Source organism: Aptenodytes forsteri, unplaced genomic scaffold, assembly GCF_000699145.1.
Source record: "Aptenodytes forsteri isolate BGI_AS27 unplaced genomic scaffold, ASM69914v1 Scaffold227, whole genome shotgun sequence".
Lineage (NCBI taxonomy): Eukaryota > Metazoa > Chordata > Aves > Sphenisciformes > Spheniscidae > Aptenodytes > Aptenodytes forsteri.
This window is the reverse complement of record NW_008795365.1, coordinates 2,902,350-2,929,572: the sequence shown is the minus strand read 5'-3', so window position 1 is coordinate 2,929,572 and position 27,223 is coordinate 2,902,350. Positions and strand designations below refer to the sequence as shown.

The 27,223-nt window shown below is 41.6% G+C and overlaps 1 protein-coding gene across 1 annotated transcript in view; it reads right to left on the bottom strand.

Annotated features, from left to right (window-relative positions):
* The window catches only part of NR3C2 (nuclear receptor subfamily 3 group C member 2), a 212,913-nt gene that overhangs the window by 18,134 nt on the left and 167,556 nt on the right, over nt 1-27,223 (bottom strand). The window contains exons 4-6 of the mRNA XM_019472337.1: nt 21,424-21,762; nt 20,825-21,005; nt 1,313-1,443 (exon numbers count right to left, since the gene is read on the bottom strand). Of these exons, the coding sequence (XP_019327882.1) occupies nt 1,313-1,443; nt 20,825-21,005; nt 21,424-21,762 (651 nt within the window). The remainder of the gene's footprint in view (nt 1-1,312; nt 1,444-20,824; nt 21,006-21,423; nt 21,763-27,223) is intronic.

The window sequence follows — 27,223 nt, the reverse complement described above, 5'->3', positions numbered from 1 at the left end:
GCCTGAAAGGGTTGCCACTCAGCTTTGCTGGATGCTGCAAATCCCTTCATAAGCACCTAACTCTGCCTGCAGCCAATGTGCCCATGCCATGGCTGGGGACTCGGGAGGCTCCTGGGTGTCTAAATCTGCCGCTGCATCAGCCCGCTCTGGTGTCCTTTAGTGGTTTCAGTGATAAGCGCCTTCCAGTGCTGCACAACTAACGCCTGCTGCTTGCAATTATTTTCTTCTCTCACCTTGCTGGGGCAGAAGATGGGGTGATGGGAGAAGACAGCAAGATCTCAAAGGGTTCGTTGGGCTCTGCTCGCCACTGAATGGGGAGACGCTCTGTGCAGCATGAGCCCGGGCAGCCCCCGGCCCCGGCCCTGCTGCTGACAGCTTGCAAGTGAAAGCCAGAATAAGCACAGCGGCCCCTTTGATCTCCCGCTCCTCCTCTCCCCGTGCAATGCCCCCACATCCAGCCTCCTTCTGCCAGGGGAATTCTTGCCTGGTGAGTTCACTGAAGTGACATCATGAATGCCCACCAATCGAGCTGATGCATTATCTCATCATGATGTCACTGAGTGGATCCCACAAAAAGGAGCATGATTATATGAAGAAAGTTTGTTTACAGGTAATTGGCTTTTTGATCAAGACTGATGAAAAAAGTAATGTACAAACTGCCTGTGTATTTATACAATTGTACTGGGACAGGAGTTTTTCAATATTTTCAGTAAGGTAAGATCAAGAGATCTGCTAATTACTACACAGTGCTGAAACAAACACCAAGATGTAATTTTGTATCATAAGAAAACTCAAAGCATGGCACTCGAGAGAAAAATAAAGCGTGCACTGTCATTTATTAAACTTTCAGAGCCCTATAAAAGGGCTTACCATTCTCAATTCACTCGGCATTGGAAAATTACCCATTTTGCAGTACAGGCAATGTACATCTGTCAATCTTGAAGGTGACGTTAAGTCACCCAAACTGGTGGCTTTGAGTGTTGAGTGGGGATTTCTCCCCAGTCCCCACAGCTGTTGCACTTTGGCACGCCTGGCCGACTCGAGTGGTTCCCGTACAGAGAGGGGGGCCAAAGCCCCTTGCCCGGCCACTCCTGTCCTTCCAATGCACATGACACATTCAAGCTGCAAAGACACTTCCCATGCTAATGGAGAGTGAGATCTGAAGATAAGCCTGGTTTTGTGTCTTAGGTTTTATTCCTGCAGCCCTGCTGGAAACAGTTTGGCTCTTTTGTCACATTAGTTAAAATCACTGCACCTCTTTGCGAATTGGAATATTTTCAAGTATTCCCATGTAACCACGAACCTAACTTACCTGTGCTTAACAGCAGCAAAACTTTCATTATAGTGTACTCCTCAAAGCTAAGCTGCAAGCGAACAAACTGCAGACTGATCTGGTGCATCCCCTGGCACAGTTCAAACATAGCAGACTGGCGCATCCGTTCCCTGCAAAAAGAAAGAAACAAAATCCAGAGGATAAATACGGGAGCGCGCAACGTGCACGGGGCAGCCCACGCATGAGGAAAGCGAGGTGCGACCTGGAAACCAAGCACTGATTGCGCAGAGGTCAGTAAGACACACCGCAGCTACAAAGTTCAGGTTAGGTAAGGGATCTGGGGACCATGAAGACGAAGCTGGAGCCCTGCCAGCCCCGGAGGGCTGCCTGGTCCCCATGCTCCTGGGCTGGCAGGAAAAACCACTGCCTGTGAGCTTTGGGGGACCTGGGCATCGCCTTGCTCAACTCCTACACCATCCACAATGGATGGCTGAGTTCACTTCACTACCTGGCAGGCCACAGGCAGCATCAACCTTCACCCCCCTAAAAGGAACAGAAACAAATGTAATTTGAGTTTTATACACTGATGATGTTAATGAACTGGCAAAAATGTTTTAAAATGTGTCTGAATTGTCAGCGTTTGTTCAGCTCTGCCCTGGCTGATGAAAATGAGCTTGCTGAAAGGGTCAGAACAGGGGAACCTACACCCATTGCACGCATGTTTTAAATGATACATCCCCCATCAGCTGACGTACAGGTAGAAACAGGTTTCAGAACTGTTTGGTGCAGAGATGAGCTGGGGGAGAGGATGGCCAAGGAGGACTGACGGCCTCACACCTGCAGCCCACACCACTCAGAACAGTCAGCCCTGGCCCCAGCCCAGCAGCCTCCAAGGCTGCCTGCAGCCACGGACAACAGGAAAACCCATGGCAAAGAGCTCCGCTGCCCACCGTGCACGGTCAGGTCCACAAGCCAGCAGGGCCCTAGGATCAGGGATTTCCACCGTGCCAGCAGACATCTTGACTCTTCTCATCCTGAATAACACAGTCCTGTAAAAATACGGCTGGCAGGTCTGGAAAATGGGAAGTGGTTTAACAAAAATAAAATAAAATGCATGACTTCGTGTTACTGCCTTTATGTCTACTGAGGAGTCTGAAGTTAAGAAACAATTGGGATGACCACTGCCTCAGCCAGCAGCACTTATGCATTCTTCCCAAGTAACCTCCATTTCAAAATCTCCGATTACTGCTTTTCCTGAAAATGCAACAGGTCTAGCTCCAAGGATGAAAGTGTAGGAACAACAAGGAGAAATGATTTCCCAGTCACTAAAGTTCTCGTTAATATACTACACTGGACCTCCTACGGGGAATTCTTAGTCAAATTGTTGCAATGGTCTCTTATTCAAACACTGAAATATTCAAAAAATTCTGTATGTTTTTTCCCAAAATAATAATCTAAGATAGCCTGGAATAAACAAGTATATAAGACGACAATCTCGTTCATTAATACAGATTTTTGCCTGTTAAATCATAAAATAATAAGGAGGCATAACTTGTATCCAGTTTACTCTTTTTTTTTTTCTTTAAATACACTATGATACACTTATTTTCAGACCTTATCTCTCTTCTCTGAGGCAACCCCAGGCTAACCTATCCTGCACAAGTTTCAGGCAGAATTAGTTAGGATTTTGCTATACTTCTAAAGCCGCTATCCCAAACCACAACAGCTACAGTGAAGAGTCACTGAACTGCTTGTCTCATTTTGAAACTATGATATATATGCGGGTATTTAGACAAGGCACTATAATTGTTCAGTGACCACTACTTTTTTTTTTTTTTAAATTACTGAACAACAATTGTCTATATTTCTTCAAACATTTTTTCACATAATTGGGGAATTGGATGAAGTTCAGCTAATTATTTTAACCAAGCAACTGCCTTTTCAAATATACAAATTGGCTGGTGAAAGAGAAGAATCATACTGTGTGCAAACAAAGACTGACGTAATCTTCCTGGTGTTTTATTTCACTACTGCCAGAGCAGATTTTATTTTCCTCCTTAATACTAATAAAGCAGACTCCCCATTGTTATATGGGCTCTGCACTTTTCCTCCGCTCCACCCTCTTCTTGAGACTAAGAACTTCCAGCTTCTTCTATTTTTTTTTAATTTAATAGTAGTAGTAATGCCATGTTTATTTTTATTATGCATCATGGACTGCAGGGAAGAAAACGAATAGAAGAAAATAGTCTTTGAACACTTTGGACAGTGACTGAAATACCACTTGGCCCTCTGTTTGAGAAGAGCAGCCTCCGCTGCTGGATGCACGCAGGCACAAGCACACAAGCCCGGTCGCGTGCTGCAGAGGACTTACAGATGCCACTTGCACGCTCAGTACCGGTCACATGCTACGAACGCACACAGACCGACCCTGAGTAACTGGGATCGGGTAAAACAGAAAAGGATTTGCAGAATTAAAAGACGCACACGAACGGGCATTTCTGAAGCTGCTGTGTCTGGGGTCCTGCTCCAGCCCCACGTCTGCCCGAGGCTGGTGGCCACCATCCAAGGCTTGCGGCCAACCCAGCACAGCAGCACCTGTATCTCTCCAGTATTTGCCCACACATCCCAAGTGTGCCAGGATGTCCTTCACGTTTGGCCACTGCATGACTCAGCCTACCCCCTGCGGGGACATCACCCTAAACCAGCCCGAGGTCCTCCTGCCTGACAGGTTGTTACTGCCCAGAGACCGAACAGCTGCAGGCACCTCTGAGCTGACCCAGAGACAGCTGGGGAAAAAGACCCCGAAAGACCCCAGAAAGTGATCTCCCTCCCACTGCTCCTGCTCCCCTCCCTCTTCCCAAAATTAGCAAATCCAGGTCTAGGACACAGATAATGGTGGCTTCTAATTGACCCCTGCCAGTAGGCTCAGAGGGATACATACTGAAGTTGAAAGGCAAATGATAAGGGACATTTGTATTTTAAAAAAATGCATTTTAAGGTCTATCTCAGACTGCTAAGGACTAGCAGGACTCAAAAAAAGAACAGTCTATTATATCCATTACTACTTTTGCAGGACACCAAAGTTAGTTTCTCCAGCCTCAGAACATAAAGCAGCTGCCACCACCCCTGCCTGCGTTTGACCTCCACAGACATGAGAAGCGCCAGACCTCTCATCCGATACCACAAGCCACACAGCAAATAAAACAAAACTTTTTGAGGTTTTGTCTCAGGTTTCTTATGCTTTCACTAAATAGCGTGGCAAAACACTCTCTGTGACAGCTAACCTAACAAGTATCCTGACTCAAACCCCCCTTTTTTTTTTACATTGCATTGCACTTTTTGTGACATTTTACTTGTTCTCTCTTTCTGTTTTTCTTTGTATTTGTTTTGCTTTTATATGATCACCTAAATAGAAGAATTTTAGTAAAAGTCAGGGGGGTTTTGGCTGGTTTTTTTCTTTGTCTGTCTTAAATATTTAGTCTTTTATCTACTTAGAAATATTGATCTCTAGTTTACCCTCAAGGAAAACCTGATGGCATTGCTTGTAGTGAGATAAAATTATACACAGAACTAGTTACTAAGTAGTTTGTTTAACATACAGCAAACCTGTAATTTCAAATCAGTTTCCCTCCTGAAAAATCAATTCAGTTGATTTATTACTTATTTACAAATTATTACTAACTAGTTAATTCATGACTGTTTAATGTAAGATAAGCATTTTGTGGGAGTTTACAGTATTCAACTTTGCATTTGATTTTTAACCCACATAGTGTGAAATAAGAGGGTACACAGCTTTCGGAAAATTCAGATGCTGATATCCAGATATTCCAATACCATGAAAGTAACAACAAAATAAAGCAAAAGAAATGGCTCACGTATTAAAAGAGATGGGGCACACAGAAATTAGGGCATGTCAACATAACATGAACAAAGTTATTTCTTCCTTACCAAATGCCTCATCTAAGAATAAATACCATCAAGTCATCACAAACGCCAGTACCACCATAGGGAAAAATGAAAACAAACCTCTATGTTGCCTTCCCCCCGCCTGTAGTTAATTCATGACTGTTTAATGTAAGATAAGCATTTTGTGGGAGTTTACAGTATTCAACTTTGCATTTGATTTTTAACCCACATAGTGTGAAATAAGAGGGTACACAGCTAGCTTTCGGAAAATTCAGATATATCCAGATATTCCAATACCATGAAAGTAACAACAAAATAAAGCAAAAGAAATGGCTCACATTAAAAGAGAGATGGGGCACACAGAAATTAGGGCATGTCAACATAACATGAACAAAGTTATTTCTTCCTTACCAAATGCCTTTTTTTCCTTCCCCCCCCCTGTTTTTTTTTAATTAAAAAAAAAAAAGGGGGGTGTGTGCAAAAACTGACCAACCAAGCCCAGTTCTACCTCTGACACAGCATATAAACTTATTGATGTGGAAAACGGAGAATGTGAAGATCTGGAATATAGGGGCATGTATCTTTATGGGGACATTTAAGAAGGTAAGTATATTTAAGTAATAAAAGGCGTGGAGCCAAAGCTCTGAATCCACTGTGTGGATATGCATTCAAAAGTGGTGTCATTAGCTCAGTTTAGCTTAATCCTCGTTCATAATAATACGCTTTAAACTTTACACCTTAAGTTAATCCATCTTAAGTTCCCCAAGTGTCTCCTTACAGGCTTAATTTAATGCCCGGCTCACATTCTGCCTGACCTTTCCCACAGCCACAGCACTGCGGGCAGGCAGAGCAGCCACAGCCAGCCCATTCTCTCCAGCTACTGCTCTGCCCAATTTCTATCTGCTCCTGCAGAGCCTCTTTGGCCACAGGTACCTTGTGTTAACTGGTCACTGAGTTGCTCACCACATCCCCACTGGAACTGAACTGCCGCTGCTTTTCCCTCCTTTCCCCCGTGAGGAAGACGAGGTGGGTACCTCCACTGGCAAAGCTCTCCAAGGTACATCAACCGCCTTGGTGGGAAGAGGGGTTTTGATCCTGCTGCTGGATTTCTCTCAATGAACTGCAGCAAACGTGTTCTTAGTTGAGAGACTCCCTGGTACTTTCCATGAGTTTGTCATCTTTTTCTCTCTACTTGATCTGGGATCTCCCCCTAACCCCATGCAATCTCTATGTCCTCGCCTCTCTCATCTCTGCCACCCTTATTCCCAAATTGACTCCAGATCTATCTACCTTCGACGGGCAGGCTGCATGGAGACCAGCTCTGTGGTACCAGCCCAACACCTCAGCCTGTTTCATCCGGCCCAACACCTCAGCCTGTTTCATCCTCAACATCTACCCACGGAGAGCTGAATACGCGGATGAGAAAGTGGCAAACGAACCCAGCTCCTCCTGTTCCCCTTCTCCGTGTAAGCAGCCGTCCTTTCACACAGGGGCAAGCGACGAGGCAAATGGTTTGAGCACTTGGCCGAAATGGGACTGATGCACCAAATCACCAAGGGATGAGCCACCCAACTACAACAGAGATGTAGGATTTGAGCAGTCACACCGGGAGAGGAGGGATGGTTTAAGGAAACTGTTTAAGACAAGGCATCCTAAATACCAAACCAGTCATATACCTCATTAATACCTGTAGGTGACCTCCACAGAAACCAAACAGCCACATCAAAAATTGTGAAACTACAGGCACGCTGTACAGAAACAACTTGTTATGAATAAGTAACTTACAATTTATGAAGTCATCATAAAGTCTAGTATCGTAAATCTCTTTGTTGAGGATGGAAACTGCAACTCAACCTACCGTAACCAAAAAGAGGAACCCACATATCAAGGAATATTCACTCACAGGCGAAACTCAGCCTAAAACCAAACCTGATACCATGCTTTATTTACTTTCTTATATATACTATTCAAAGCCGCAGCACAAGGCATCTTCCTAAATTAGACAGGGAAGCGAAGAAAGGGAAAGCTGTGGTGGGTGTTTTGAAGTTTCATCAGTACTCGAGTGGCTTGCTGATAATCCCAAGAAAAAACTGAGCAAAGGCATCCCCTTTCACAGCACCTCAGAGGAATAAACGTGCAGCTGACTTAGTCCCTTGGCCTCTGCAGCTTGGAAAAGACCAAGCAACACTTGTAGCAAAAGTCTGATGTCAAGCAGATTCCTTGTGTTTCCTCATTTTAGATTTTTTTTTGCCCTATAAGAACTGTTTCCAATTTCATAATCAAGAGCCTTGCCTTTGCTAGACTAAAACCTGTATCCATTTGAAGCCTGTCCATCATTTAAAATGATTTCAGGGAAATTCAGAAAGCACATTACACTGTAACAAAAGGAAAACAAATAAACAAACAAACAAATGCAACCCAACAAGAAAACCTGCCAAAGGCCCGAAGGTCAAAACCATTTTGGAAACCTCAGAAAGCAAGGTATGCTTTCCACCATGCCAGAAGGGGTCAGTTTGAACTTGGCAGAGAGAGGAGTGAAACATCACCAGACACCTTTAGGGCAAGGCACGCAAGCTGTGGATAAAGGGGGAAAAAGACCAGGGACACGGGACCACAGAGTCCCTTGTTCAGCTGCTCAAACCATCTAATCAGAAAAGCCCTTGGCCTGAATTATCTTACCTGCCTTAGGAGGGGTTCACTTGTCTGGAAAAAGTTTTGAGGTTCTTGGGGAAAGAAAAAAATGAACATATTATTGTAACAACAATTTACTCTTTCTTGAGGGAGTATTCTACTTCAACAGCTCCATCATGAAGAACAGTGGGAACAGAACGACACTCCCTAGCAGAAAACTGAACCTATTCTTCCGTGTAAAGGGGCAATCACTGCACCGCTTTGTGTGCGGCGGCACTGGGAAACACTGCGCATCATTCTGCTCAATGGACTGTACCCAGACACCTGTTTCCCATCTTGAAGCCATTATAAACGCAACCAAAGTCAGCAGTACTGAGCAGCATCATTAAGTTATTGCACTGATCAAAATCCAAGCCAAAATACATGCAGAATTCAGGCAAAATTCAATTATGACTTTTCATTCAGCACTTATTTCTTATTCAGCACTTTCTAATCTCTGCTCACTCTGCAAGCCACAGCAGAAAGAGACAAAAACATACACCCTTCAACTCTCTGCCTTCAACTCTTAAAGCTTTAGAGCCATCTCCTTCCAGGAAGGCAAAAAATACCTGTTACCTTGCATCAATGGCAAATGTGGGCACTCAATCCTGTTGAAATTAATGGCAGTTTTGTCACCAGTTTCTACTGGAGAGAAATTTGGGTCATGCCCATTTTTCCTTTAACTTGTCAGTAAGCCAGCAGAAATAAATACCCCATCTTCAGCACCACCAGCGACCTCCTCCTCCTACTAGATAAGGCAGCAGATGCTCTCCCTAAGCAGTAAGGGATAGAGAATTCAACTATTATCCTGCAGTTGGTTAAACTGCCATGGATAAACATAGGCTGGGAATTAGGTAGTTTATCTAGGAAAGTGTTAGCCTAGGGGTAACATAAAGGTGACAGCCTCAGACGACCACCCTGCTGCCTACACAAGCGATAGCAGATCTCATCCAGGTTACAACATCACAGCCCCTGGCTGCCTGCTCTATCATGCTGCTGGAAACACTGTCCTTGTACCAGGCCCAGGGAAAAAAACAAACCAAACCAAACACAACACAAAGTGCCACTGCCTCAGCCCCCAGTGACAGTCTGGGTTTTCCGCACACTCCTGCATTCCCAGGCCATTTTGGCTGATGCCGCTGAACTGCCTGATGCAGCTATGGCCCATGTACATGCTCCTTCATACAGAGGCAGGCAGGGGCCAGTAGTCATGCCTTAAAGCAAAGCTGCGAGACCTGCCACCAAACATCACCTCAGCTCCTCCTGCTGCCCCTAAATCCCTCTGCCCTGTCCTACCTGACTTTAGCCACTACTGACAGTCAGCATTTCTTCTCTCTACCTAGAAGGCGGGGAGAAAAAAACCCTGTGCCCTATTAATCTGACACAGCAGCAAGGCCTTGGCACTACCTTCTACTTTGAAAATAAAGAGGTTTTATGGCGAGATCCTCCTGCAGCAGCAGGGAATTGGCTTGAGGGTCCTGGAGATGCCTCCTGCTGCTGTGTTCCTGCAGGAATCTGATATGCAACAGGAGAAAGATGCTCCCTGCAAGGAAGCACAGTATGCAAAAAGACAGTTTTCCTGCTCTAAAAGTTGCTGAAAGAGAAGTACCTCAGTAATGATCTCCCCCCACCAACCCTGCCACAAGAACGTGTAAACCCACTGTTACCAAAGAAAGACATTTAACCCCACAAGCTTCTCTCCAGGTGACTGGGATGCTGCAGACTGAGGGGTGTGTAGCTGGCAGCACTGGCACTGCAGCAACGACCTTGGCAAAAGAAGCTGCCGAACCCAGGACAAAACAGGGATTAGACTGAGGACCACCAATGCTGAACACTGACAATCAGACGAGGAAGGTCATTTCACATTAAAACAGATCTACAGACGTAGCTGGTATTTTGTGGGCTTTAGCCACCCAGGCATACAAACTTGGCAATTTTTACACTGAACTTGAAGGAGTCAATCCTGAAAATTAGTTTTCTCCCAAGAAAGTCCTCCTGGTGATCCTAGAGAATACAATCCCAGGTAACTGATACTAAGAAATTCAGAGCTGCTTTAAAGTTTCAGCTAAATGTCCTCCTGTTATATGCCTATAAACAAAGGAACTGGCAACAGCTCATGGATAATGATTGCCAAAGAAGAGTTTCAGCTCCCAATCAGTAACAGAGAACTTGTGCTAAAATCCAACTTAATAATCACCCAGTTATGTAACCCTAAAATCCCAAGCACATTAATAGCAAAAAACCCCAAGTATCTGCTGGAATTAACAGTTAATTATGCAGTTAGCAGAATGCTGATACCAAATACTCTCTTTTTGGTTTGTATTTGCATTCCAAAAGAGACAAATCACAGTTTAAATGAGAAAATACATAATTATGCCTTTACCAAAATGCTTTTTCAATACCACATTCAATAATAAGTGATGGTAATGTACACATGACAATAAATACTCTTTTTAAGTTCATCAGAGAAAGGTATCACCAGCCAGCAAAGGTGCCCATTTGGTATCATTTTATACATCCATTATGCCAGGGCTCATTGTCACTTGGCAGTGGTTCATCAGCAAAATTACTGCTATATTCCACATGCAGCAGCAATTCTCCTCTTGTGCCAACAATGCCTCAGAAATCAAGACTTTGCTCACGCTGTCATGCAAAGCCTGGCATTTTCTGGAAGTCAACCGAGACATGCCTTCCTCTCATACCAGTTTAGAGAAACTACTTCCTAATTTTTCTTTTAATCTGGAAGATTAATATTTAACTCTATAGGGGAAGTAGCGAAAGGAAGCACTATGCATGTGAAAGGCATTTGGAGATGCCACCAAACAGCTCATTGATGTGCAGAAAGATTAAAGCAGCACCACGTTCAGACAGACACGTGAAAGGAACAAACCTCTTCTCTATCCTAGCCCTTCCTGCCAGGGACCTTGAGAGAAGTGAAAAGACACCCTCCCAAAACGCTTGTGGATGTCCCAAAGTCATGCTGAGTCAAGACTAAGAGAGCATAATTATGCCAAGTTAAATGTAAAATCATCGAGCAAGTCTTCATGCTAAAGTCATAAAAACTAACAGTCAAACCCCTTCAAACACATCACAAGCTGGAAACCTGCCAGAACATCCACTGGGCCAACAGATGATCAAGATGAAAAAGAAGCATTTGAGAAAGATCAGGCCATAGCAGAAAAGTTAAATAAAATCTCTGCATCAGTGCTCTCCGTAAAGGAGTCCAGGAAGGCTCTGCACCAGAGTCTCCCATTTCAGTAAGCAAGTGTGAGAACTAGTTTCAGATTAAAGTGTGACTAGAAGAGGGTTTAGAAAAAAAAAAAAACAGTAAAATGAATAGTAATAAATCACCAAGACCAGATGGCATCCATCCATGAGCTGTAAAGTAACTTAAATATGGAATTGCTGAACTACTAACTGTGCTGTGCAGCTTATTGCTTAAATTGCCCTTATAAAAGGCGTGGAAGGTAACAAACGTGACTGATTTCTTAAAATGGGTCTGGGAGTTGGGAGGGAGCACTCAAGAGACCAGAGGCTACTAAGTCTCATTTCTATATCTAGCAAAATGATTGAAAGAGGAGCATTAATAGATAAATAAGTATGCTATAAGGGAAGAAAGTCAGTGCAGCTTTGGCAAAGAGAGGTCACGTCTCACGAATCTGTAAGAGCGCTCTGACAATAGCACAAGGATGTTCTGGTTGATACAGGCAACGTCTGTATGACAGAAATGCTTTGCACATGCCAGGTCTAGCTGCATCCCACGGCCATATGGGGTGAGACCTAAGCAAACACCAACCCTCTCCTCCTCCTCTCCTCTGCCCTGGTTTCCACACAAAGGAAACTGGGGCGTGCAGCTTGGGTATGGGCTGCAATACCGTCTGTCGGCGTGCCAATATGGGTAATTACTGGTCTAGGACCTCCTGCACACTGCATTTTCCATCAGGAGGTATGCGAGGATGCAATCACGGCAAAGTTGGATTTTAAAGCTATTAAGATGATCTCCTGAAAGCTCTTAAAGAGAGCTTAGGGATAAGGAGGAGGGCTCTTCATGGATTATTAGTAGCTTAAAAATAGGAGACCAAGGCTAATAATAAATGGACATCTCTCACAAGTAATGGAGGTTACTAGGGAAGTCTCACAGAGCTCTGCACTGGGGCCTGGGCTGAAAACTGTACTCATACATCATCTGAAAAATGTCAGACCTATGGAAGTGACAGAGCTTGCTGATGACTCCAGACAATGAAATCAAGAGCTGCCTGTGTAAAACTGCTGAAAATTCTTGCAAAACTGTGTGGCTGGCTGACAAAATGGAAGGTGAAAATCACTAATTGCAAGACAATGCAGACAGTATAATCATCTTCCACCACACATACAAAATAACTGGCTCTAAATTAACAAACATCACACAATAAAGAGATCTAAGTGTAACTTAGAACAGGTTTTTGGGGCTTCTGTCTTTTGAAAATGCTTGGTGTTTACTAATGGTCAAAAATAAGCAAAGGGTGAGAGAAGAAGAGTCGAGAGCAAGACAGAAATAGTAATTTTGCTACTGCATAAATCCACTGTGGTCTGAACACAGTGTGTCAGTCTGGTCTCTTCCCAAAATTAATACAAAGTGCTAGGAAAAGCACTGAGGGAAGAGATGAGGACAGCCAGGGGTAGCAAACAACTGATATACAAGGGGGGATTAAATTGACTGGCTGATTCTCCAGCTCATAGAAGAAATGATGGGACTTGACGGAGATCTGTAAGTGATAAATGGCATAGACAGGATGAAAAGGAATATATCCACTATTACTACAAACACAAGAATGAAGTGGCACTCCATTAAATTATCAGCTACCTGCTTTAGAAACATCTCCAACAAACAAATATGCATAATTAAATTGCAGAAGCGACTGCCACAGAACATTTTAAATGTCAAGATTATAAATGTATTCAAAAAGGTATTAGGCAAATTCACACAAGAAAGATACAGAAGGGTTATTAAGCACAATTGTCTGAATGCAATCTCCTGTTCAGAAAGTACCTAAATCACTGACTGCTGGAACGGGTGAATGAAGAAGTATCATTTTACCCTTGTCCTGATCTTACGCTTTCTTTACAACTGTCCAGTTTAAAGGATGAGAAACTGTGCTAGACGGACCTTTCTTCTGACAGTTTTCACATTCTTACAGATCTCCTTAAAACTACTTTACCTCCTGTTTTCCTTTACAGTTTCACAGTTTTAACTAAAACACCCTAGAAATTTAAGAAGTGTTTAGAGATAAAGGCATTAAGGGGCAGAGCCTTTAGAAATTTATGCAAAGAAGTTGAATCTATTGCTTTGCCCAACCATTGACCTGTTTACAAAGAGAAAGCAAAATAAGACTTGGAAGATCTAGCTGAAGCATATTACATCTATTATGTACAGATATGACAGTAGTTCTTCAAAATTTCCTTCTGTGTCTGCACTGTTTTGGGGTGGGTATGTAACAAAATGGCAGAGCCTTTAGAAATTTATGCAAAGAAGTTGAATCTATTGCTTTGCCCAACCATTGACCTGTTTACAAAGAGAAAGCAAAATAAGACTTGGAAGATCTAGCTGAAGCATATTACATCTATTATGTACAGATATGACAGTAGTTCTTCAAAATTTCCTTCTGTGTCTGCACTGTTTTGGGGTGGGTATGTAACAAAATCCTTTCATATACTTCTCTGGATGGGAACTGAGCTGCACTTTATGAAAAAATAATAAAAATGTATATAAAAAATTTACTGACAGAGATATCCATTTCTCACGGCACTGACAGTTTACATTGTATGAATGCAGTACTCCTCCTCAAAATAATATATGCAAGCAAAAATCATGCAAGGAGGAATATCAAGGAGTGCTTGCTGACCTTTTAACAAGATCAGTGATCACACACTCAATTTATTAGCAAAGAATTGACAACTCTTATCAACAATCATTGCAGCAATACTAATTAAAAATGAGGGATTTGGAGACTGCCAGATGAAAGAGATTATAAAACTGTACCTAAATTTAGACACTACAGGATTAACAGATTGCAAAAGAAACCAAAAGGGTTAACAGCCATCATCCTACAATACATAAATGGGGAAAAAGTAATCTTTTAAACAATAAAAGAAGTTACTTGTTGGCTTTATCACCACTCACAGATGATCAAATTAATCATATACCCCTCCCCAAGGTATATAAGGTTAAAAAAAAAAAAATCTGCTGTTCTTAAATATTCAGCTTATTTTATTACGTTTATCTTCCTGCTGTTACTGTAGAGATCAGAATACCAGAAAGACTTACAGGCTTCAGCACTGAAAGGGCACAGAGAGGCAGCTGCATCTTTGTGCTGCCTTATGCAACACCAAATCCTAATGGTCCCAGCTTCCACAAGTATATTACGAGAGGATATTAGGAACATAATGAAAAGACAATGAACATTGTCTAATAACATTATTTACTAATAAAATACCCATAATTAATAAATGCAGATTTTAAATAAAATCTTAGCTATTCAGCCAAGCTACATCATAATTCTTAATTTAATTTTACGACTTTCCTCAATGTTACAAAATCCTCTGCCCATTCACATCCCATGACAACATTAGCACAGAAACTTCACAGAAATCCCCATGTACTGAAGCTGTTTTTCTGCCTATCTCATTTGCTCTACATCGACTTTCTCATTTGAAAAATGTAGTCTCTATTTTTCCTCTGTTGCTAATATCAACCTCCGCCTGCTTTTAAATTTTAAAACTTCACACTTGGGGCAATTACCAAAGGCATAGCATGAAAGATCCTTGCAATACTACATTTTTATTTTACTGAAAGTTAAACCTTGCACTTTAAAGGAAGGTTTTATATTAATTTGTAGTAACCTTTGTTAGTTTGTTAAACTACATTACATAGTATTATTGGGTTATTAAAAAATATCTGGAGTAGATGATTGAATTTTATAATGAAAAAGCCATCCGTACTGCACTACAAACTAGAAAAATGGCCAGTAGTGTCACAATTGCCCGAAATGGCAATAATGAAAGGACAGCCACTTCCTAGTTCAAAATCCATAGCCTGAAGCTTTGCCTTAACAGTCAAAAGCACCAACTAATACATCAATTGGTATATTCTGCTCTTGATGTTTTGTCCGTAATATTCAATAAACTGCAGCCTACTGAAACCTTTTCACTGTAAGGATTGAGCTGCATATGATGCAATAAAATAATTTCAGAGATGGAAAAAAGACATCGCTGATCCAAATGCTTGTGAAAACTGGCCCCAGTTTTTAGACTCGGTTTTTCAAGTTCACTTCAATAATTTTGGGTACCTTGTGCAATGGCTAGTGCTGTTTTTATCAGGCAAACTCTCAAGTCCTTGACCTAGGGAAAAATCTGTAAAAATCTGATGACAGTTAGAAGAAAGTACAATGGTCATGAAATTCAGAACCTGCACACTTATGCACCTATGACTTATTCTTTATGGTGCAGATGACAAATGAAGAAAAATCAAAGGAGCAAGAAAACACACAGTACATAGTCATTCGGTATGTTTGCAAAATACTGTTGAAATATTGATGCTGTACTTAAGTGTCTCAACACAGTGTCTCAGCATTACCGAACTCTTTCAGTATCCCACATCATTGCTATTTTACAGCTAGAATAAGGCTGGAATGGTAAATAAGATAATTTGGGTAAATTCCCTAAAAATAGTAAACGATTTTGGAATTTGAGTCTCTTCTTCAAAAGTCCCCAAGGATTTAGAAGTCTACAAAGAGACCGTGTAAAACCTAAAATCAAAAGAAAAATTGAGACCTGTGGGGAAACACCAGTGTCAGGCTGGCCCTCTGGTTTCTTTACGCCAGCAGAAACCAACGCGTGCCAAAGAGGACACACGGCTTGATTTTTAATATTCGTCAGCAATGCCATCAGCTGGGTTTTTGCCCTATGGAGAGATGAAAAGCCACCATCCCTCTTCCTTAGGGGAAGGGATGGATAAGCAGAGCAGCTTGCCATGTGGGATGCAGTTTCTGGCCTCCAGCTGGGAAGGGGATATGTGGCCCTGAACGCAGCCCGTCTCCCACTGCTCCTGCTGGTTTCCCACGTTGGGGGAGCGAGGATCCCCGTCGCGCCACATCTTGGCTCCTGCCGGGTTTCTGTTGGCAGTGCTGCACTCGTAAATGCTTTTTATCCCTTCCTGAGCCTCTGAAAAGTTGCCAGCCAATGCCCTGACTTAATGTATGGGTGGAAGCAGATACCTGGGAAGTTGTCACCACTAGCCGGAGGGACAGCAACTGCCCAAGCCCATCACAGAAACGTGAGCAAGAAGGAGTGTCCCTTGCCTTCCTCTGGGATTTAGGCATCCGACTTCTGCACTGCAAACACATAAACTCCTACTATTGAAAGATTCGGATCATCAGATTTCTTCTAGGACCTAAACTGTCATGCTGCCTCTTTTCAAAAATGTTGGGGACTTTTCCTTCAAAAGGACACAGCCAGAGAAAGAGTTGTTTTAGCTATTAGCTCAATGATTAAGTCATTCAGTAAGGGAGAGACCAAGGCAATTTGAAACTAAATTCCTACTTTCCAGGACCACATCTTAAAAATCATGTTTTAGGCTGTCCCCTGTAGCAAACAATTCATTTTGCATAGCTTCAGACAGAATCTCTGAAAATAAGCTAGCGCTAAAAAACATTGTATTTTGCTACATCCCTTGCTTTGTTCTTGCACCCGTTCCAAGCAGCACCACGCAGTTTCCTGCTTTCTGTTGTGTATAATTTTACCAATTTAGTGCTCTGGACTTAAACTGTCCATGCATATGCCTGCCTCAGGTTGAGTTAGATTAGAAAATTTCAGCTAAAGTCTTTGGTTAAGCCGTAAGAGACATTTTCTCCCTCCCTCGAGTTAAATAAACAACAGCCATTTTTTTCTGTGGGATTTCTGTTACTTTGCAGTAGGAACCTACAACGTCTTAGAGCTTAGGTCTTGAATCAGGGTAGTCTTTTGCCATGTCTTAGGAAAATCTTCCCCATTAATGTATCTCTGTTCTCCCAAATCCCTAGATCCATTCAAGGTAAGGCTTCCTCGCCTGCAACAAATGAAGCAAAGAATCCAACAGTCTCTCACTACATAATCCTGTATCATCCCTACAACTCATCCAACCTGATCAATACAAAAAGGAAGGAGTCACACGGGAAAAGTATTACGGGATAACGTAACTTAAAGGTTTGGTAATGCATACAGTCTTCAAAGCACGTACCCAAAGGGCTCAAACTACGATTTCACAGGCCACCTTAATTTTGGAATTTTGCAACTTCTCAGATTTGAGCTTGCAGCCTTAAGAACATTGTTGCAGCATCTTTTGAGTGTTATTACATATGCAAAGTCATCCTTTAAGAGTGTTTACCTGCAATAGGAATTATATGGTGTCACATATATGATGGTCTTTTAAAGATTTACTGTGGATTAAAACTAAAGTGCTATATATATATTAGTTTTGATTACAACTACTATGCTATGAACAAAATGGATTAAGAAAACCACGTACTGTAACTTACACACACGACATCATAAAATACACTGGTCTATTTTATGCCTGTTTTCACACTGTTTTTAGGCATTTCTGTAACAGGTTGAGTGGCCATTTTCTTATCCCTCAGTTCACACCTTCGCGTTTACTTAAGCCCAAATAAAGCAATGGAATATACCCGTGATCCATAAGGACAAACAGTACACTTAAATTAGATATGTAACATGACTAAATGAAGGTGGACAAATATTTCCAGCCTTCCATAAGCCTAACAGGAAATCAAACCACGTATTAGTAGGGAGGCATTTTGCACTGTATTTATACAATCAAAGGTACATTTAACAGCTATTAACAACAGAGATCCTCATTTGTTATTCACCTTGTTTACAGGCCTTCAGAATAAGAAAGAAAACAAGATCATATATCATGGCCTTCCAGAAACATTAAGACTTTCTTTTATTCACAGCAGTTAAGAGTAAACGGAAAATTCATTTAACGTAAAACAAAGCAACATAATTCTGCTAATGCCAACCTCTACTTTCACTTTTTTTTAACTGTTCATTGAAGAAAATGCTGAACCCTCTGTGGCACTGAGTGCATGCTACTGGCCGGGGACCCTCCTAATTACTTCTTGCATAGAGATGGGAAATGACCTCTCCAGGCACAGTGTGAAGAAATACCAAGAAAATCTTGGCCAGGTGATAACAGGAACATAGCGCTCTCAAGCCAGCAGAAGAAAAAGTCATTTTAAAGGATCACCCTTTCATTCTGCATCAACTAATACATGTCCTAAAATGCCAAGGGCAGTAAAACACTCAAAAAGTTGCACCAACTGAACCTTAGGGAGGTCTGATAAACCTCGTGGCACAGAAATGAAGGCCCATGTTTGTAACTACACACCGTATTTCCAAGTTCATGGTACTCAAAAAGTAAAGGTAAGACCAGCCTTCAGCAAAGCTTCAAAGCAGTGTATTTTCACAAACAGGAATATATATTATGTTTTGTGCTTATCTGAATGCTTTCTACACTGAACTGTATTGGCTGACTTGTACAATTCCAGTAACTCACCTCTGACCTTATGTCAAAATTGGGAAAAGCACTGCATCTCTTGAACTTGGAATCACAAAATAATTTAGCTTGGGAGGGACCTTTGGAGGTCTCAAGTCCAACCCCCTGCTCGCAGCAGGGCTAATGTCAAAGTTGGAGCAGGTTGCTCAGGGCTTTGCCGAGTCAAGGCTTGGACATCTTCAAAGACAGAGACTCCAGGGTCTCTCTGGGCACCTGATCTGCTGTTTCACCATCTCATTATGAACTTTCTTCTCCTGCTGCCCAGGAGGCAGTTTGTTGTCCTAGACTTGCGATCGCAGCCTCTTATCCTTCCACTGGGCACCTCCATGAAGAGTCTGACTCCATCTTTTCTACAACAACTCATGAGGAAGCTGAAGGCTGCAATTAAATCCCCACTGCACCCAGCACAGTCTTCTCCTGGCTGCACAAGCCCACCTCCCTTGCTGTCCCAACCAGCCCCCAACCACCTTGGCCAAACTCCATGGGGCTCTCTGCAGTTTCTTAACAACTTTCCTGTGCCAGGGAGCCCAAAACTCATACTCCAAATGCAGTCTCACAACTACCACCCTCTGAGCTACAGTGTGAGAAACTTGGTGGAACAAATGTCTCCCACGATTCCCACTGAGTATGAAATATGAGTGAAGTGAGAAAAAACCTCTCATTCCAGAGATGTGTCCATTACCATTCTGGAGTAAGCACTGAACTCCTACCCTTTTACCTCCAAGGAAATTTCTTGCCCTGATTAGCTACTTCAAAAGCCCCTGTCCCACATCTCACAGCTCAACACAGCTCCTGGTAATTTATTTTTCTTCTCTTCAGAAACACCTGCCTTCTGCTACCTTTGGTAGCTCTGCAATGAGTACATTGTTAAATATGTAGAAGACCTGACCACTATCTTACATACATATCTGGTTTGGGGTGTTTTTATTTTGCACTCTATGACATTGCACTCCTTTTCCTGACTGGATCCCAACCTCAACCTCAGTATAATTCTGCAGGCACCTACCTTCAAGGCTTGAAGCATAAAACTCACAATTGATCTCGACTTCTGGAAGCTGCTTCTAGCTGCAGTATCAAGAATGCTAGCAATGCACATACACTTTTATTTGCAAGCGAGATTGATTTCCCTGTCCAATAAATTTTGACCCCCCGACTGACTTTCTTCAGATGAGGGAAAGCTGCTTCTGTGTTTGAACTTTTAGTCTACATTTCCCCAGGAGAACTAAACTCTTCAAAGTTCACATTTTCACTTAGCTTTAGCTAGAGATACTTTTTCCATGATGATTCGCTAATGTCCAAGTCACAGTGGAGGTGCTTTCAACAAGGAAAATGGCTGACACTACATTTTCAACCACATGCAGTGAATCACCAGTTCCTCCTCTTAAAAGAAAAAAAACCCAAACCACACGATCCTCCTTTGATATTGCTCCCTGCTTTGGGACCAATCTCATATGCATTAATTATTTAGGAATACCTAAATCAAAGAAAGACTATTAAGATGGACAGCGACAAAGCATCTTCTTCAAGAAAAACATTTCAGAACGCTTCAGGAGATTGAGCGGTAAGTTATTTTTTGTTCATTCTTTTCCTCTTGTGGTTTTTTTTTTTTTTTTCCTTCAAGAGCACTCATATCCTATTATGTCTCATTTTTACCTCTAGGAAAAAAAATAACCTTCTGGGATAAGCATATGATGTGATCCCAGTTTGACTGCCTGTGTATTCGCTTAAATTTTGACTTTGCTGTCTTGGAATAAACACTAGGCGAATGGAGCAGAAATTAAATTATACTCATCAAAAGCAAAGCACTAAAACACAAACTTAAAATATGAAGGAACACACATACTCAGAAGGAATGGCTCCTTGGTTGATCCTTCTTTTTGTCTGAATGCATCATAAAAGAAGTTATGTTTCATTACTGAAAAAACATTTTGGCTTCTTTCATGGTTGCAAAGAAGGGTAATTAAGACTGTCAAGAAAACACATTGAACAGCTGTATATTGTTAACAAAAGCACCATTACATGACTGCTCTGAAAAAAACTGGCAATTTAAACATTCACATTTCCTAGAAGTTAGATATTTTTCCAAGCTCCAGTAGATAACAAAAAAATGTTTTATTCTACAAGTCTTGGTCATGAATCAGTCATATTTCAAGCCAGCAGGATGGTCCTAGTTTGAGAACACATCCACATACATAAGGAGAAGCGGATGGCAGTATCAAAGCTTCGCCAATTGAAAACTGAGTCACTAAAGAAAAAAAAGTTAAGCTACTTTTTAAGCCGGAATTAGCTGAAATTTTCTTAGACTGCAGGTATGCCTGAAAACCAAATAAAGACAGAGCAGTCCTTCCAGCCTGCACTGAAAAAGACCATTAAGGAATACTTACTCATCGAAGATCAGGTCTGGAGCGAGACAGACAGAGCAGTCCTTCCAGCCTGCACTGAAAAAGACCATTAAGGAATACTTATCGAAGATCAATTTTTTTTTTTTTTTTTTTTTTGCTGACAGACACATCCAAGAATACTGAATTAAAGTAATTTGGTCCTCGAGAGGCAAGTTTCTAAATCCTAGAGATCAAACCAGAAAATACCTATGAACTACATTGCGCTCTACAAGGGTTGGCCAAACCAGCACTGAATACATTGCTCATTATTTTTCTAGCATTAACGAACAAGAGGAACACTCCCACAAAGTATACTTCTGAAAAAACAAAACCGTAATTTTTCATTCCAGTGACAAAACATGTTTTCTTCTTAAGAGGCTATTATTCAAAATGAAAGCTTTTTAAATACCAATCACAGACATATGAAACAAACATTACATAAATAAAAAAACCAACAATCTTCTCTCAGATGTTCATCTCACACCCCCCGTGAGGGTTTTCAACACAGCCCACAGATTAAAGCTGCAATTTGTCAAGCAAATAGTTCATTAAGCTAAAAGAAACAGTGAAGAGAAATTTCACCAAATGCCTTGTGGTCCTACCTGGAAGTATCTTTGCCCACTTCACCACCTGAATCATCTGCTTGCCAGCCAGGCGGTTTAAGGTGGAAAGCAGGTACTCCGCTGTGTCTGGCTTCGAACTGTCGTATCCTGCGTACACGATCTCCGGTTCAATGCTTTCAAGGATCTTAACAGGAGAGGGAGTAAGTGCTGGTGAGATAGCAGACATGTGGGGGACAAGTGCTGTGTTTACAGAGGGCTCAGTCACAGGCGCGATGTACGTCGTCCCTTCCTCGGGGCTCTGGGGTGGTGGCTGCTGCCGCTGCTGTGGCTGCTCCTCGTGCATCCCTTTCAATTTCCCCAACTTTTTGGACTTCCGGGCTGTGAAGATGAGCAGCACAAGAACCAAGTCAGTACAGAAAGCTGGTGTAACCCTGGCTTTATAGAAAATGGAAGCAGAAGTATCATCTCAAAGTCCTCAAGTGAAACAGATGCAGGACCTTAAGAAATACCTCACTGCCTGCAGCATCGTTACACTGGAAAAAGGACCAAAAGATGCACGTAAGCTCATTTTCATTGCTTTACTGGATGTTTTTGTAAGTGACAGAATGTCCAGTATCTGTCTCCATACAGACATGCATAAAACATCCTAGTTACTGTGACCAGTGCCGATTGAACATTTCAGAAGTTTATTTGTTTTGTAGCTTAAATGAATCACTTATCACCCACAAGTTTCTCCATTGCATTTGGTCATCAAAAGAAATCTCCCTGGCAATGCCTAAAATTAGCAGACCCGGAGCCCTCCTAAGCTTTTGAGTCCTAGTGCCCACCCTGGCTCCGCCTCAACTTGAAATGCAGTCAATCCGTTTTGAACAGCCTAAGCTAGTCAAATCCCTTTGCTTTTGCCGCTTTGATACTTCCATAAGAGCTTCGTCCCCTTCTCTTGAGTAGTTCTGAAATAACGCTAAAAATATTTACCCAGTTAAAGAAAAAACACTGAGCCTCGTGTAACACTTTTCTCACTGCTATCAACATTTCTCTGATGATTTGCCTTCCCTTTTTTCTTTTTCCTTTAATGCTACCCTCCCTTCTTTTCTTTACTAAGTGTTCTTAGAAGACAGCAACGCTAGTGTGCTTCCACTCTTTGCAGAGATGCCAGCCATTCTCTGTGGGTTGCCTTCCCAACTTTGCCATGTGAAGCACAGATACATAAGCAGGCAGAAAGCCCTGCTCCCGCCCCAGCAAAATGATCTTGTAGCGTGAGGAAAGAATGGGAAATAAAAAGCAAGACAATTAAGTTAAAAAAAACACACACAAAAAACCAAACCAAAAGCCCATCACCCCCTTGTTCGTGATAGGAAAATGTAACTAAAATAATCTTTAAAATCAATAAATAATGAACCAAACTTAAATGTTGGCAGTTCTTTCAGAGTAACTTCTCTCAAATATAGTCTTTCTTATCTAGCTGTACACAGCTAAAACCCTTGTCTGGACTTTCATCTTCCTGTATCTTGATTATTGCAACATCCCTTTTACTGGCATCAGTAAATACAAGTCTATCTCACTCCTACTTAGAATACTACTGCAAACACTCTTCTTAGTCGATGCCCTGTCCCAAGTCTGTCTCCTCGAGTTTTTTCCTGTCATCAATTCCCTTCCCTATCTTTCCTTAAATATAGCGCCTTTTCTGCAGTTTCAGGATCCTTTCTGGCCAACCTCCATCTCACCCCTCCTCTCTTCTCCATTATCGAAACATTCACTTCCACTCCAGCTCAGCATGCCATGCCACTGCTTCCTGGGAAGTTTTCAAGGCTTGCTCTGTGTGCTTCTTCCTACTCCTCTTATTACGGTGCAGAAAACTCCCCACAAAGATCCACAGAACTACCTCATTACTCTTCTACGAACTCCTTAAAACCCACGTTTTAAGAAAACCCTCCTCAACAGCGGAGCTGTGTTGCCCTGAGACCATTGCTGGCGACAGCAGCCATTAGTGTTTTACTGTTTCCTTGAAATTGGGGCTGCCTGCCCAGAGCCAGTGGCTGTGACTGAGCTCATAGCGCCTGCGAGGCAGGATACAGACGCCCAGGGTCCAGGACAACGCACGCCCAAGTGCAACAATAGCCTGTTGTTTTCAACACTTCCTTGCTGGGACAGTACCTTGAACTCTGAGGAGCTGGCTCATCCCAAGATCCAAAAGAAAAGCTTATTTCTTAGGGTAAACATGGGACATTGATACAGAAAAGAGTGATGTTACCACTCATACACAAGATCTTGAAGGTGTCCAGTCAAACAGCCACTCCTTGACTATCATCTTCAAAACCTGAATACAATTCATTACTACTGCAGCACGTATTGCACCGCGCAGTAAGTGCAAGATCTGAACATCAGTTTGGTGCTGTTTCCACAACACAATGAAAGAAGGATCTTCCTGGCCGATTTCAGCATCAACATCGCTCAGGAGATCTGCAGAGAACTTCAGAGATCTCTGTGTAATTTTCATCACTATTCCTTCAGAGAGCTGGACACCATTTCATTAATTCACCTACAGAATGTATGTCTGCTTTCAATAATTTCTTAATTTCTCTATGCCTGCAAACATCCAGACCAAGTGAGGTGGGTTGAATTTTTTAATAAAAGGATTAGATATGCAAACAAAAATATGCTGGTACTAATAAAATTTATTTTAAAATTCTGTTGTTCAACTATCCACATATACTTAACAAAAACTTCCTAATTACCCAAAGCATTAGCACAGATTACATAGGGAAACAAAGGAATCGCTGCCATCTGATGTTATAAGGAAGAGGTGAGACAAGTATCTATCAGGAAAGGTTTCACTGCAGCTGATTCTGTCTCAAGAGACAGGACAGATGAGAAGACTTTTATAAATTCCCTTCCAGTCCTATTTCTTACTTTTCTATTACAAAACTCTTAAAAAAGCTCATTCAAACAATGAAGCACAACTGAAGGATTTTCCATCCTCCGGTGCATCAAGTTACATGGATGCAGACATCCAATCTTCAAGATGCAATTTCCAATCCTAGTACCCAAAAAGCCATTTTACAAAGCAGCAGCTGATCAGACATTTTGTTAAACAAGCTTCTTCCTCACTCTGCAAAATACAACGGAGGGAGTTACAGGCAAAGCAGACAACTCTGATAAATTTAATTCTGAAATGTAAGTGAAAACGCTGTTGTTCCCCGTTTGGTGCAGCCACACCTACATGACGACGTCCTGGTGAAATCACTGTGAGAATTAAATATAGTGTGCATTTATCTTAGAAAGGCAAAGCTGAACTTACACATTTTTCAACAAAATAAATCCCAAAAGCAAAGCAAGGATGGCCAAGTTCAGGAGAATACCTGAAGATGAGTTAACAGAGCTTTTGGCCACTGAAAAGAGAGTTTAAAAATAAGCCTGAAGGAGCGGATAGAGATTAGTGTTTGTTGATATTATTCATTAAGTTTTATCAGGCACTATTTTTTTTTCTGTTATCAAAACAAGACTAAAAATAAAGAACTTTACATATCTTTCATGTTTGCAGAGGCAAAAAAAAAAATGTATTCTCACCATAACTACACCAGAATAAGAAATGTATTGGTTTACCAACTCCATCAAGTATCTAGCAACACGGACAACTGATTACATACTTATTAAGACATAATTTTGTATGTTCTATTCTTTAAGAGTTTTTCATTAAAAGAAAAAAGTAACATTCTTCCATGTATAATACTGGCATAAAAACGTGTTTTAGTTTCATTTTCTTCCATTAAAATGCCTTTAAAATGAAGCTGAGAAAAACATTACTGCTTGACAGTCATGTTTACAGTGAAGAAAACTGTATTTTTCATTTGGCTTCATGCCAGTGCTGTAGCTCAACTGGTTTGGTAACTCCCACAGAAACCAACAACTAAAGATTAAATACAAACTCTGAGCAGTACGTACTCCAAGTCGGTCTTTTGAAGCTGTTTTTCACATTTGCTCTCTAACTGCAATACCAACTATAAAACTGACAAAGTCACCTCTGAATCGGTGGGTGAAAGCCATGCTCATCAGGGCTGCCGCGTGGAAATGTTCTCCACGCAGACCAGGCGATGGGGCATGCATGGGGCATTTCATGTGGCAAAGCTGAAGTCTGAAGCCTATTTGGGGTTAGGACAAGACTTTCACCCAAATGGCTGCACAGCCAGTGACTGCATATTATCTCTAATTGCAGGACTTCTTGCCCCTCCTGTTCAGCGTTATTGCAGTCAGGATATTGTATTATAATCCCTTGTATTTTTAAATAACCTGAGATAGAGTAATAGTTGAAGAAAAACAAACAATAGTGAAAGACACACTGCAGATATACCTGAGGTTAACACCTCAAATATCTGACACGGCTTTTGTGGAGTAAGTATTTTAGAACGTCTTGTATGTTGCAGTAATAATAATGAAAAATAAGGTGAAGCATCTGAAAAGTCACATAAAGTTGGACTTTAAAAAGGCATGTCCAACAGACCTCCTCTGTAGCTCTAATAATAAATTACAGTATAACAGAGGAATAAATAAGCTAGAAGTCTGACCACAAATAGCAGTCCCTGTTCCTCTGGAAGCAACAGGCAAAGTTTTACCTGGATTTAATATGAGCAGGCCTGTGTCCAACATGTTCAAAGAAAAGCCTGCAAATTCTGCAAAACACGTTGTTCCACGTGCTTGGAAGACCTCAATGAGAGCAGCCCGCAAACACCAGCTTGCTTGTTTATCACCCTCAGTGCCAATCCCACCTGCCTAGAAAGGGACAATGGTATTGCTGCAGCGGCACTGAGGAAGGCTGAGACGCCATATTAAAACCAGTTTAACAGAGTCTTGAGCACTGTTAAGACTGTAAGGCAAATTAATATCTTTCCCCCCTTATTACAGCCTCAGCCTTACGATCTAGCAAAAAGACGGGACTTAATTGGCAGGAGATTGGAGTGAATTCAGATTCGGACAACTGGTTCCTTAGTATTGACCCTTCATCTGTAAGACTCCTGTCACAGAGCCAAAACAGGGAGGCCTGAGATTTCAGGATCGGGAGTTTTCGTGCCATCTTCTGGTCATCTGCAACAGTGAATGCTACTCTGGGTCAAATAACAGGATGTTAACTGGATGTGACCCTATTGTGAACTGTTTTCTGAATACAAATTAATGTGAGCATCAGCTACAAATCTATGGCATTCCCGATTTTTAAAGGTTAAGTTTGAGGTTTTACAGTAGTTATAAGACAGGTAAGCTACTATACGTGCTTTTTAAAAATACCATAGTAAACTTACACATGCTATACAAGTTGGGTCTAGAGGGAGCTAATCTATACTCCCTCTGTCCCCAGGGAATATACACAAATTAATTTATGGACTCCACACAGCCACACATCTGGTAACTATTTTTCACAGGCTCAAAATTAATAATTTTCATCAGCATTATTGTTAAAAAAAATGGGATCCAAAAATGCCGAAGAACAAAATGCTATCAAGAGTAGATAAAAGAACCCATAAATATTATGATTTAACTCAGCAGTTTTATAACAGAGTAATATCTTGTTTGCAGAATTGTATCAGTGTTCGAATTTAGCAAGTGAACAATCTAAAATGCTCTGCAAATTCATGCTGGCATCCAGTGCTCTAAAGTGAAATCTGAAGTTTAGAAAATTATCCGTAGTTCTATGTAGAGTGAATTACAAGACTTGCAGTGATAATCCCCTGGAATCAGATTTTTTAAAAAAGATTATATTCAGAGCTTGCCTTGCTGCCTAGCAAAAACCAATTATTATTTGCATAGCTAAAGGCATGGTAGAGATGACCAAGAGCTTTATTTATCACGT